We start from the raw sequence: 14,666 nt of genomic DNA on the forward strand, positions 1-14,666 counted from the left end.
GCATGATTTAGTGGAAAGACCATTGGACTTACAATCACTAAGATCTGGGTTTGTGTTAAAGCTTCACTTTTTACTAGAAGTATTATTTTAAACAATTCCTATACCTCAGTTTCCTCATCTATGAACTGGGGATGACAGTGTCTCTATTTGAGGAAAAACACTGCTGGATTTTTAAATGGAAGCAGTTATTACTCCTAAACTACCAGATCATAGAGTAGTGAGAAGAACATTGTACTTGAATCAGAAAAATTGAGTTGTAATCCCAAAATCTCTTCGTTTCTCTTAGCTTATTTACTTAACTGTTCAATAGGGAGCTAGGTTCAGATTAGTAAGGGGTAAGTATTTAACTACCAACTTTTGGGGATGGGAGGTAGAGGCAGGAAGAGGAGGACAATGTACAAATGATATGCTTTTAAATTTAATCTATACTATTTATACTTTCTTAAACCTAGACAATCAACAAAATAATAAATTAGGCCCCGATTTGTATGGTTTGCTAACTTCTGAAATATAAATGCTCACGCTGAAAATTTAATAATTGGGTAGACTCTGGATTGGAGATAGCTCCAGCATGTTCCCGGGTAAGATGATCAGTAAGATTTCTTCTAGCATTAACATTCAATGACCTTCTATTTCAGTTCATCCTTAACTCTGTGATACCCAATCCAAACTAGTCAAATGTTATCTTTTTAAGAAGTGACTCTTCATTTATTTCATTTTCTTCTGTCCCAGTATTTCAAATTCTTCCCCATCTAGAAGTTCTTTCTTACATCCAATCCAAGTATCTCCTGTCAAAGTTTTCTGAGCTTTGTGAGATAGAGAGCAGAACCTTCCTGGGGCCTAAAGATATCATGTTTTGTATAACCTATATCAGATTGCTTGCTGTCTTCAAGAATGAGAAGGTAAAAGAGGGAGGGAGAAAAAATTTGGAACACAAAATCTTACAAAAATGAATGTTGAAAATGATCTTTACATGTGTTTGGAAAAATTGAATAATATTAAAAAGAAAAAAAAAGATTTTTATGTCCACCCACTACCTCTCAGCAATCACCACCATCACCAGTTCTCTCCAACTTGACTTCAGCTTTGTCTTGGACTACTAAAACAAACAGACAAAAAACCTTAGTTTCCAGCCAACCACCCAACGTAGGAACCCCGCTTTATGGATGTTCATTAAAACTTCTTCCACTTTTCAAGTGTAAAAGGCTCCCAAGGCAGCCTACTCCATTATCAGGCAATTCTAATGATCAGAAAGTTATTTTTTCTACTGAATGTATAAGCTCATAGAGGTAGAACTAGAGGGAACTCTAACAATCATCTAGTTCAACAAATAAGATTATAGTTTCATAGATAAGGAAACTAAGGCACAGAGATGACATTTTTATGTCATTAATACAATATTATTTATACAATAATTTTAAAATACAAAGTATTATAATTTCTACTTGTTTGTCCTAACTCTGTCCATGGAGCACCACAGAATAAGGGTAATCTCTATTCCATGTATTAACCTTTGAAAAAAATACAGACTGATTTTCTAGCTCCTAAGCTTTCTCTTCTTCAAACTAAAAATTCTTAGTTCCATCAATTGTTCTTTATGTCATTTGGTTTCCAAGTTCCTCACCATTGCTTGGATTTTCATGTCCTTTTTCAAAGAGAGGTACCCAGAAATGAATAATAATGATGCTATTAGATGAATTATTCCAAATTTCTCAGATTTTTGTCCCAGCCCTATTCCTATCTTAATCTCAGTCCTTTGCCATGATCCTTCTAGTTGGACTTGGGAAATCTAAGGATAAGCCTAGGACTTTGAGGATCTAACTCAAGGTGGGAACAATGTAAATGGCTCTATTATCCCTTTTCCAGAGAAATGCTGCCCAGAGTATTGACTAACCACTGAGACATATTCAGTTAGGGCTCCTTTTCCATCCCATAGCAGGACAGGCAACAAAACTCCAAATGTTAAAAAGTAAACCAAAAAAAACCTCTATTCAGTGAGTACCATATTTAGGGACCAGAAATTTGTGAGGAGATTGAGTTTTTGTTAAAACAGCAGACACATCAGATTTCTGTGGACTTCTTTAACCTTTGTCTAACCTTTTTTCACTTTTTCCAGATTCCCATACTCCGTGTATTCTCCTTTCACCCTAATAGAGATCCCATCCTACAGGGTCATACTCTCTTCACCCACACCAGGAACAAACTGGCATCCCAGCCTCTCAGATCCATATAGGAATGAAGCACAAACATTATGGAAACAACTGGAAAGAGGTCACTTTAATTTTCCTTTGTGTGTGAAAATCATAACTGCCATTAAGGGAATCAAATAGGATACAAGGCAATGGGACAGGGACTGTTTGGGATTATGGGAGTTTTTAAATAGAAGACCCAAGCTCACAGGTTTGATTCTGGATGGGGTTTGGGAGGGAGAAATATGAAAAGGAGCCCAAAATCCTTGGGAGGATTGTAGAGAGAGTTTTGAGAAGTTCTTTTTTTGAGAGAGGGAAAAGCAGGAAAATTTTACAAAGAGGGTAGTGGAAGGGGTGATATGTTGAGAGGAAAAACAAGGGCTGGAGAAAGGAAGAAGAGAGGGATGGGAAGAGGGAAGGAGAGAGTGATGTCCAGCTAGAGTTGCTTCAGACCCTCACTCTAAACCAAAGTGCACAACACGGCAATAAATAGTAACATTTATAAATAAATTAAATAAATAACATAAATAAATAAATATCCTTGCAGCAGTGAAAGTTTGAGGGAAGGGAAATAAGAAAGATGTAGTAGTTGGGGAAGAGAAGAGAAGAGGCAGCATTGTCACAATACCAGCCTATGGTCCCTTCAGTTCATGTCCCTCTTACACATTGTATTTATGCATATTTACATGCCTCAAACACACACACATACATACACACACACACACACACACACTTTTGATGAGCAGAGCAGAATTCAGCCCTCATCCTTCTACAGAAGAAAGAGGAGACCCTCTTCCCTAGTGGCCCTTCTGGGCCCAGAATCTCTGCCAGGAAAGAAAGCTACAAGGGGGATAAAGAGAAAAATGCTACATCTGAAGTCATAGAACCTGCAAATACCCAAGAGGGTATTTAAATGGAAACACACACACACACATGCACACACCCCATGGGGGTGATGGGACATTTGCAGGTAGCTATCTAAAGTTTGCCCATTGACTTGTCCTCCTCTGGATGTATTAGATATGCTTTGGATCTTTTACTCTGCCCTTTGGACCCAGATAATACTTTCCCTGGGCCACAAAAAATTGGAGAGGAAGAAGCAGCAGGGTAGCAATAATCAAATAATCCAGAAAAGCAAAGCATACAACTAGAAAAAGATAAGTATCAAGGGCCAGCTAGATAACAAAAATGATACAATTTCTTATCTGAGGGAATCTCCAGAGAATATACCCCTTACCCTGCTTCTAGCCATCTTTACTTTCCTGATCTAATTTATTCCCTCCAGCTCTAGGCAGGATTTGCTGAAAAGGAATGGTAGATGTGTAGGTGAGACAGTGGTCAGAATTGAATTCAGAGATCTCTAACAATCTAGATGTGAATTAAAAACTATAGCAGCTTGACCAAAAACTAGACAGAAACAAAAAACAAGCTTGAGCAGCCTAAAAAATAGGGTACAAGTCACACATTGGCTGACCCAGAAAACATTTCTGATCAACTCAACCTTTTCTCTATCTCTCTCTGTGTGTCTCTGTCTCTGTCTCTATCTCTCTCTGTGTATGTGTGTGTGTCTCTCTCTCTGTCTTTGTCTCTCTTTCTCTTTCTTTGTCTCTCTCTCTGTCTCTGTCTTTCTCTCTGTGTCTCTCATATACACACATGCACACCCACCCACACATCCATACACAATCTACTGCCACCAGTTAACCTGTAAAAATAGTCTCTCTGCCCCTGGTCTGGGCTAAGTCATTGTTTTCCCTGGATAAGTGACCATTTATGAGTCTAGGGGTGTAGGGGGAAGGGGAAACACAGGGGTGGTACAGGAACTCAGCAATCCATAGTTTGGGGAGGATGTAACATTAAGAGAGAGAGAGAGAAAGAGAAAGGGAGCTGGGCAGCAAGATGTGCTCTGTTGGGAGAGAAAGGAATCCCAAGGGTAAGATTCCCCGACAAAGGACCAAAAAGTTCAGACATCCAGGACGTGGTTCAGGTAGGAAATATAGCAGATGGCCAGGCGTAAGATTTCAATCTTGGAGAGCTTCTTGTCCGGAGGTAAGGTGGGCAGCAGCTTGCGAAGCTCAGCAAAAGCTAGGTTGAAGGCCTCCACTCGGATCCGTTCCCTAGTGGCATGGGCAGTACGATATTTGGCTGTGGCCCGCCGCCTCCGACGCCGTTCCTCACGGCTGAGATGCTGCAGGTCCTTCCGACCAGATTCCCCCATCTCAGGACCCCTGGCCTGGCCTCCCCCAGGACCCCCAGGTCCTGTTCTGTCCGAACCCACGCCTCCCCCACAGTCACTAAAACCTGACTCTGTCTCTGAATGGGTGGGAGGTAGGTCCAGCTCCATGGGGTCTGAGTTAAGCATCATGATGCAGGGGGCCCCCACCCCAAAGGAGTTTTCCAGCTGGATGGTGGTTGGAGGGAGAGGAGCTCAAGAGGGGCCTGGAACGTTAGCTCCTTAGAGCTGTGTTAAGCACAGATACCTCAGAGTTTCATGGCCCAGCACAGCCAAGATCCTGGAAGGAAAAAAAGAAAAAGTACTAAATGAGGCAAGTGAAAGAGAGAAAATCAGTCCTAAAAGCATTCAGATAATAAATAAAAGTGAACATTTATAGTGCTTTTAGGTTCGCAAAAGTTATCTCATATTATTTCATTTGATGTCTTAATCCTGTGAGGTAGATAATGATGAATAAATAATAATAACAATAATAATGATAAATAGCTAGCATTTATATAACACTTACTATATACCAGACACTGTGTTGTGCTTTACACTTCTATTATTATTTTACAGAATTAATACCACCATTTTATAGATGAAGAAACTGAGGCTGAGGAGTTGAGTAATTTTTCCAGGGACACACAGTTAGTGTCTGAAGCAGAATTTGAATTCAATTTTTTTTAATCCTCAGTCTATCCTACGCTGCATAGCTATTTCAATGGATGGGAAGAAGGAAAAGGAAAGCATGACGTGTGTGTGTGTGTGTGTGTGTGTGTGTGTGTGTGTGTGTGTGTGGAGAGAGAGAGAGAGAGAGAGAGAGTGTGTGTGTGTGTGTAGAGACAGAGAGAGATGAGAGACAGACAAGCAGACAGATAGAGAAAGAGAAAACTTTTAGAAACACCTAAGAAAAAGAAATAAGAAATTGAAAAATTGATTTATCATCAAGAAATCTAAAAATAAGGAAGCAAAACAATTCCAGGGACCAAGAAGAGAAAGTAGAGGAGTGGAGGTGAAAACAGCAAGACAGAGAAAGATAGGCACTGAAAGAAGGAAAATGATGTAGGGGATTGGAGGAGGAATACAGATGATTCTACTCCCCCATCCTTCAAAGTAGTATGGGAGTTAGGGAAAAATTTACTACAAGGGTGCTACTCTCCCAGACCCCATACATTAACTTCGTGACTTGTAAAGTTGAGAACAGAGGAGGTGGGGGAAAAGTGAATGGACATAAGTTTTTTGTTGTGGGATATATGAAGTAGGTTTATTGAAAGACTGCAGACTTTCTGAACCTGAGCATCCCTACAAGGAACCCCTACAAAGTCCCTTCCAGACCACTGGGAGCTGCCTACCTCAACAATCACATCCACCCAAATACAAACCTCCTCTCCTCCCCCTTCCACTTCCATCCAATCTCATTGCTTCACAGCAATATTTCAAAAGTCCCTACTTCTTTCTAGGAAAATCACCCACACCCTTCTCCAGAACCAATCTTTCCCCAAACTACTCCCCTCTCCTTTTTTTCCTAATTTACCTGTTACTGAGGGTGACTCCCCAAGGTCAAGTGGCCAAGAGGCTGAGGAAAGCTCCAAATTTAGCCTTAGGTGAGTTCAGACTTGGGCTAGGGAAGGAGGGGAGATGCTTGAGAAATACTTAGAACTTCCTTAAGTTATTCCAATTGTTAAAGTCCTTCTAAGAGACAGTCTTCTCTCCATCCCTTCCTTCTCTACCCCTACTTCTCTTTATTCCTAAGGGTAGGAGGCAAGAAACCCAATGCAATTTGGATGAGTGGAGCAGGTGGGAATTCACACTCCAAAACCAAAACAATTTACTGTAGTAGGCAAGCAGGAACAGAGCCAAGGGGAAGATACATATACACTCTCCCCTATAATCAGCACCAACCATCAGGCACTCCCCATCAGCTCCCAACCCTGACACCCATAAGTTGATAATCAGCCTCACAGGGATCAGGGTCTCCTATTCCATCTCTGTCACCTCTCCTTGGAGCCAGAAAGGCTGGGGAAGCACCTAGAGTTAGCCTTTCTTTTTCACTCTCTTCCAGACCCGATGGAAATTTCCCATTCGTAGTCCTTCACCTGCTCCTTTCTAATTGAGGAGATGAAGAGGTGTGGGTGTGCTGTCTCTAGGCTGAAGGACTCACAGACCATGATCTCCGAACTGACCTGTTAACAACGCTCCTTCCCAATCCACGCCATCCCGACCTATTTCCCCTCTCCATCATGTCCCTATCTTGCCCTGTGCCCCCATCTGCACCCCGGCCATTCTCAAATGCTTTCTTCTGCTTTCTTTCCATTTCCATGTGTTCCATCCAATAGTCCTCCCTCAGAGCCAGTCCCTGGTCTCAGTTCCAGCTTGGGTCTTGGCAGCAACAGTTCCCAAGCAAGTGCTCACCCTTAACTCGGCTCCTGCTTCTTAGCTCCAAGCTCTGAACATTGGAGAGGAAGAGCAATGGTGAATGGAAGGAATGCAGCCCCTACTCCACTGATCTCAACTCCCAAGCTTCCCAAGGGAGCAAGGACAAAGACAGAGGGACCGGGAAACACATAAAGATGAAAAACAAGAGTTGTGTCTTCTTAGGGAAGAGATAGAGTGAGGCACTCAAAAGGAGTGAGACAGAGTGGGAGTCCTATTCCCTCCGCCCCCAACACCCTATCCCCTTTACCTAAAGAGGCCCCACCGGAGGGGGTTGTGCTGGCCAGTCAGGCAGGGGGCCCCTGAGGGGCAGCGCTGACCTGGCCCCCGGCTCCTCTGGCAGATCCGTGCTCATCCGTCTGCGCCCAGTAAAGTTCGCATCCAGCTCCTAGGGAGCTTGGGGATGGTGTGGGAATGTCCTGTGGGGACCAAGGCAGGCAAGAGGGGCAGACATATCGGGGTGGGAGGGGAGGGGGGACAAAAGTACGGGGAGAGGAGAGGAGAGGAACTCAGTGCAATCTGGAAACACACACCGGCTCACACACCCACTCCTAGACACACGGACTCACGCACATACACACACTCACATACATACACACCTGGGCTGCCCAATCGATGTATATATATGGAGATGCACAGAACACCCCTTCCCTCCCATTGGCCGGTCCAGGACCCGGATTATCAATATTAACTAGCTAGACTAGGCTGCCATTGGTGCAGAGTCCACTGAGCAGCCCCCTCTCTTCCCGCCCACCCCCCCGGGAACTGAAGGAGGGGGCTGGCCCTGAGGGGGGTGGGGCGGGAGTAGGGAGCGGGGGACATCTGTTCTCCATGCATATTTCATAAGGAAGAAATGGAGAGATAGGAAAAGGGTGATGGGGGGGTGGGGTTGGGGTGGGAAGCGGAGGAGTCAGTGAGGGCTAAAAGAAGGGCTGGGGACGGGATGGAAGAGGGCAGAACCCCAGGAACTATGGCGCGGGGACTCAATCAGGGGTCCCGCTCTGAGTTTAGGATAATGACTTGGCGACCTGGTCTATGGGCATTTTTCAGACTTTGGGCACTGCTCCCGCTCTCCCTCTGAAGGAGGGAGGTACCTCAATGGTACAGTTGCGGGAACAGATCCTTGAGCATGGGAGATTTGATCCATAACAAGCCTTGGAAGGGGACCGAGGAGTTCCGACTCTCCATTCTCTCATCCCCAGAATCCTGACCCCTTGCCAATCCTTGACCAGTGCTCAGCCCACTCTTCTCCCTCTCCCCGTGAGCGGTTATTGCTTCCTGTATACTGCAACACCATGAGGAAAGGGCAGGAGCAGGAGCCCACTCCCTGCCCAGATCCCAGTCAGGGTGTCTAAGCTGGAAAGTCCAACACACTCATGAAGGGTAGAAGGCCATTCTAAGAGAAAGATACGAGGGTAGGAGGGACAAAGACTGGGGGACACATTTAGAAGAGGGGCAGGTCCTGGGGGGGTCTCGAGCTAGAAAGACAGGCAGAGCCGGGGCAGTGGCTAATGTTTTGGGACTTTCAAGTAATAGGAAAACAAGATGCAAAATTACATGCAAATACATGATGTCCATGTGAATGAGATGCTTCATTCCCATGCTTAGTCCTTGGGTAGAGAGTCATGGGATATCCCCGTAGAGCATCAAAGCTGGGAAGGGGGTCTGGTTTTTCCCCCTCAGCTCCGTTTTCAAATGTCTTTCTCCATGAACATTTCTTGAACATTCCTAGCAAACCAAGGGTAGGGAAAACAGAGACCTTCTGCCTGACATCCTTCTTTTTCACTCCTTACTCACTAAGCAACCATAATTGTCTGCTTACACTGTGGCTGGTCTTTGAACAGTGGCCCCAAAATAATATTCAATAGGTTTCTGGGAGTTGGGGAGAGAAGGGACTGGGGAGCAGGCAGTACAGATCAGTCAATCTAGGAGCTAAGATTCTTAGCCAGTTTTGTAGGGTAGGATGGGAAGTTAGGTGGTCTCTAGTTGGGAGAAGAAGATAAGCTCAGAAAAAGCTGAGCCTCAATTTCTTCACTGGCTTATTTAGGGAAGGTGTGGAAGGACACAACGAGGCAGGGCCAACATTCAGCCCCTCATACCCTTCTTCCTAAACTAAACTCGAGGATCAGCTTCAAACTCCCTAATCAGCCTTTCTGGATTCCCTCCAGATTGAGGGTAGAGACAGACTCTATATGAGTTCAGTTACTAGAGGTGTTCCCTGGTCTTTCTAGCACAGAGTTCCTCCCTCTCCACCCCTGTTGGGCAGTGCCAGCTCCCACCTGGGCAGGCCCAGACAGGTGCCCAGGCCCCAGCAGATGGGCTGAGCTGGAGGGGAGAAGAGGCTCAGAGAGGGGAGAGAAGGGGGGGGCAGGGGATCAGGTGGCAGCTCAGTTCTTGCATCATCATTGCCATGGTGCTGATTAAAAACCAATCTCCACCTAATGAGCCCCCAGCAATAACAGCGCTCCCCCCCCAACCCAACATGCTCCCAAGATACAAGGAGACACAGAGACTTGAGAGACATACAGAGAAAAATGGGGAGACAGATGCAGGAGAAACAAGGGAAGTGGGACTCAGTGACGTGGCAGAGTCACCAAGAAATGAGGCACACAGTTTTAAGGAAGATGTGCATTTGAGTGAGGCACAGAAAGGGTGGTAAGACACTGCAACCCACAGGAATGGGAAGATCAAGAATTAGGACTAGACCTGGTTCTGGGGCAGAGGAGACATAGTGAGGAGACAGAATCACACAAAAAAAAATCTGAGGACTCAAGGACTATCAACAAAATAGAGAAATGAAGAGCTGTAAGAGGGTGAGAAAACAGGGAGTTCAAATTACAATTGGAAAAGGACCTTGGAGATCATTTATTACAACCCACTTTAAAAAAAAAAAAAAAGAAGAAATCCTGGTTCAGAGATGCCAGGTGACCTGCCCAACACCACACAGATAATAAGTATCGGAACTAGAATTCAAAGCCAGATCCTTCTGATTCCTGCCCACTGTTCTTTTGACGGTCAGGAGGATCAATAATTAAACCTTAGTCTTTTTTCTTGGGAACATTTACTTCTTTGAGCTTTAGTTTCTTCAATGGCAAAGTCATATGATCCTATAAAGGAAATGGGATGTGATGCACTGGATGGTGAGAGGGTTTAAATACTGGCTCTATGGACTGACCCTTGACAAGCCTCTTCTCTGGGCCTTAGTTTATTCATCTTTAAAACGAAGGCCCTGGATTACACAACCTCCAAAGCTCCTTCCTTTCAATTCTATCCGTCTATGACTCCAGATCAAATTGTGTCTCAATAGGCCTGAAGGAAAATGGCAGCTGAAGGGATACATGCGAGACCTGGAGTTTCTTTTGCCTTTCAGCGATTTCCCCATCTCTGGACCAGGACCCCGAGGCCCCACCCAACAGTGAATGATTCAATTCCCATCACTCGAATTTTTAATATACTTCAACGGCCTCCCTCCCTCCCCACCCAGGGACATCTCGGGGCCAGCAGGCAGTAACCCCCATCACCCTGGACAGCTCCGGCTCTGGAGGCTGCCGAGGAGTTGAGTCCAACCCTGGTTCCTGATCCTACCAGGGGAGGAGAGGGGAGAGGAGGAGGAGGAGGAGGAGAGAGTTGAGGGCCCTGGCGAAATCTGAGGTCACTATTCAATCTCTGCCACCCTCCATCCCCATTGCTTCTAGGAGAGAACTCTTAGAGGTAATTGGTAGGACACTCCCAGGAGCTAAAAGGGTGGGCATGGTGGGCTGTAGGGGTAGGGGCTGGGGCCCAAGTGGGGAAATGGTTACGATATTAGTTATAGATTATTGTTATTTTTCTTTTGCATTTATATATTTCTTTCATTTTCCAATGCATTTTTATACTCATTACCTCATTTTAACCTCACACCCACCCTGAAAGTGACTGGGGGCAGAAGTGGGGGGAAAGGGTAAGGGTGGGGCAGGAAGGGGAGGGTGGAACAGGAGCCCAGGCCTCTGGGCTGGGTGGGGGAGGGGGTGGCCTGAAGGAGCTGGGAAGCATTGGGTTTGGCAGGAGAGGGTGTGACATATGTGGGGAGCCCTGGGGACCCAGCCGGGCCTGCGGCTGGCAGGGAGAGCAGACGGAGTTAACCCTTGATATTCCACACTGCTTGACCCTGCCCGGGAGCTGTCTGGCGAGACTGTTATTTTACAAGACGGGGAAGGAGGGAGAAGGGGCCTGGGCATTGGGGTAGAAGGCAAGAGGAGCCATGGGCAGTTGTGTCTCTGGAAGGTGACAGTACATCTCTCTGTTTCTCTCTGTTCTGGCCCATCTTCCTGTCTCTCTCCCCGTTCTCTCTCTGTATGTCTCTCTATCTCCATGTCTCTGAGAGGTGACAGCGGGTCTCCACTCACACTAACCACACAATCTGTCACTCCCTCTGCCGCCAGCCGGGCCTGGAGATCTCCCCCCCCCCTTTTCATTGCTCAGCCCCCAAGCCCTCCCTAACCCATGGCCCTGCCTCCCCACCACCACCACCTTGCTGTCTTTGTCTCTCCAGGCAACCCCCCACTCACCTCCCTCCCCCTAATTCGGAGCCCAGCTCCAATCTCATTATGGACTCCAACCTCCCCCCCACCCCCCCCCCATCTTCTTCCCTCCCCCATCCATCTGTCTTCCCCACAGTCCTCGTCTTTGTGTCCATCCATCTGTCACCAGCAGCTCTGTGCCTGCTCCCCTCATGGCCACGCCTGGCCCCCTCTCCCCTCCAGGCCCTTCTCTCCTAGCACTTATGGACTCTCTTCTCCTGTCTAACCCCTCTCTTCAATTTCTTATTTTCATTTTCTCTTTTCACTTTCAATCTGACTCATTTTAGTTCCTTCCTGTTTCCCCTATCCATTTCTCCTCTTCTCTTCCTCAGTTTCTCCCTTAGTGCTTTCCCTCCTAGCAGCTTCCTCTTACCCCTACAACCACTTAATTACATACCATAAATACAACCACTTGCAGAATCCAGGACCTAAAATATGTTCTGGGATCCAATGGATTTCATGGGAGAGTGGGCAGGGGGGCATAGATTGGCAGAGCTGGCCAAATGAGAGAACAAGACAGGGCAGAGTGGGGTTAGGGGGCGGACTGAAGAACCCTTGAGTCTACAGCCCCTAATCCCTGAGCTCTTGTTTACCTCCCAGTCTGAGCCAGGGGCTAGGGTAACACTCCCTTGCAGTTGCATCATCCCAAAGAAACTGCTTCTTTCGGAGCCTCTTGGGGGTCCTCCTCAAACCATTGTCCTCTAGCTCCTGGTCCTTACTGGTTAGAACACACATGATGGGTAGGGGAGTCATATCACTACTAGGAATTAAGGAAGATCCTGGAACTAAGCAAGGCATCACTTGGGTAGGGATGTGCGACCCAAGTACAAGATATAGGTGCTACTATGGTTGGTCCCACTTTTAACCCTGGCTGGAAAGCTGGGGCAATGGACAGCTTCTCAAGAACCCCACCTCCCTGATCTCACCTCCATGGCTAATTACAACAAAATTCTTTACCCCGGAATCTTATATCCATTCTGCTTTCCTTCTCTCCCCTCTCCCCATGTGATGCTGGGTTGAGAACAATGGTAGTCCTAGCAGAAATCTAAGCCCCAATTAACCTTTGCCATGAGACACTCTCCTTCTTGTCCAGAAACATTTGAGCTAAAAGAATATAAGGCGTAAACGACATATACAACTGCACATTTACTAAGCCTAGTTCAATGAACTTTCCCTCTTGTATCCTCTGAAGAAGGCAGAGTGCTGAACTGAAGTTAGGAGATCTGAATTCTAATCCTGCAGTAGATACTTGGCCAGCTGAACAACAATGAGGAATTCACAATTTTTCAGAGTCCTAGTTTCCTTATGTGTAAAATGCCAATAGTAATGCTACAATTACCCATCTCCCTGGGCTGTGGTAAGCCTGTGGTAAGCAAAGTACTCTGCTAAGTTTAAAGTGCTATAGAATTGTGAGTTCCGATTGGGAAACCTTCCCTGACCAGATTTGCAGTGACAGAATAGTGATCTGACACTTAGCATATGCTAACTAGGAGATGCAACTCAGAGACTGTGGAAAGAACATTTAATCTGGATCCCCACAGCCATTGGTTTTAAATGTGACTTTTACAAATCACTTCATTTCTCAAGTCCTGTTCCCTCATTTGTAAAATAATAAAGCTGGATTAAAAGCTAAGATTTCTTCCAGTTCCAATTAGCTAAAACACCAGATCAATGGAGAAATAGAATAGAATAGAAACAATTTGGGAGCTACCAAAATTAAGCTTCTCCAATTGAAAAGACTTTCCCTTAAGAGTTTGGGGAACTAAGAGAATGAATATAAATCAATACATGCTTTGTTCACTTTTTTGTTTTTTTTAACTCTCCCATAGTTTTCCCCTTTTGCTCAGATTTTTCTCTCCCAACAGAATTCATAAAACAATATGTATTAAAAATTAAACTAAAAAAAAAAAAGTTTTGAGGACAGCATGGTTACGTTTCTTTAGGTTCAAAAGTTCAGATTACCCACATGTGAGAGAGATGTGAAAAATTAGGAACTAGATGGGTAAACTGGAGTGAGAGAAAGAGGAAGGGATGGAAGCAAATTTGTCTGGGGGTTCAGATTCCTAATGGAATTATCCAACCCATTTCTCTGGTGATGAAAGGAACTGTCCTTGGGTCAGGAAAGGTAAAGCCTAGAAAGGAAATGGCAAGAGGAGGGAGAGAGATTAGACATTAAAAGGCTGTTTAGCAAGCTCTGGAATAGAGCGCTGAAGGAAGCTGAATGATCTCCCTTCCTGGGAAGTCTATCTGCCCATCTCTTTCCTAATCTGTCCCATATTTTGTTCATCCAAGGAGCTAGACAAGATGACAGTTGTATTCCTACATATCAATGGGTTTTTTAATTTTTTTTTTTTTTTGAGGAGAGAATGGTTTGAAGGATGAAAAACATTCACTTTTCTCTTTTAATCTGAAATAGGATTGGGAAGGCTGGAAGGGGGGGAATTAGAGGATCATTTTAGTGTCTGTGCCCCCTCCCACCAAGGTATGATTGAAACTCATCCTTCTCTCCATCAAGGACCCAACCCCCTTTGCTGGCACCCAACCACTCCTCTGTTCCCTGAGGCTGCCAGCAGGATGAGGGAGCTTATTGCTCCATCCACTGGGAGACCTGTTGGCCAAGGGAGGCGCAGAACTGGCCCAGATGATGGAGGCAGCTGTGTGCATCTCCCGCCAGCACACAGCTTTCTCAGCACAAAGCTGGGAGGGGGTGGGGGAGAAGCAGCAAGATAGCCGATGTCTTCCATCCCCCCGAATGTGCTCCCCCACTCTCTCTCACCCAAGGGACAAGAGGTGGTGGTGATGAGTTTTCTCACTGGAGTTCAATATTTTGGGCACAGCCAATGAGGAGCTCTTAGGTTTGTGGTGAGCACATAATCTCTCTCTTACTGCCCCTTTAGCTTCACGGCAGGGATGTTGTTGTTCACTTGTGTCCGGCTCTCTGTGACCCCGCGAACCACAGTAGGCCAGTGCTGCCCATGGGGTTTTCTTAGCGAAGGCATCATAGAGGTTCGCCACGTCCTTCTCCAGTGGACTAGGGCACCCAGCTCGGAAGGATGAGGGCAGGCTGGAGCTCCATTAAGGGGCTCCCAGACGCCAGGCCCAGCGCTCTGTGCACAATGGCGCCACCTAGCTTCCTCCCTGAGCCAACCCCAGCTCTTAAGAATCTTGCCCTTTCATTAGGCCAAACGATCATATGGCTGGAAATGAGGTGGGGTAACCAAGGAAAAAGGAGTTTCACGAGCATCCAAGGCAACAGGGCATAGGTTCCTCCCT

The 14,666-nt window shown here is 45.9% G+C and overlaps 1 protein-coding gene across 1 annotated transcript; it reads right to left on the minus strand.

The window, feature by feature from the left end:
- Window positions 1–2,259: 2,259 nt before the first annotated feature.
- Window positions 2,260–4,746, minus strand: NHLH1 (nescient helix-loop-helix 1). Its single transcript, XM_051991902.1, has one exon. It carries the CDS (start codon window positions 4,549–4,551, stop codon window positions 4,150–4,152), a length of 402 nt encoding a protein of 133 aa, XP_051847862.1. The 5' UTR covers window positions 4,552–4,746; the 3' UTR covers window positions 2,260–4,149.
- Between the last annotated feature and the right edge of the window lie 9,920 nt (window positions 4,747–14,666).

Source organism: Antechinus flavipes, chromosome 4, assembly GCF_016432865.1.
Source record: "Antechinus flavipes isolate AdamAnt ecotype Samford, QLD, Australia chromosome 4, AdamAnt_v2, whole genome shotgun sequence".
NCBI classification, from domain to species: Eukaryota; Metazoa; Chordata; class Mammalia; order Dasyuromorphia; family Dasyuridae; genus Antechinus; species Antechinus flavipes.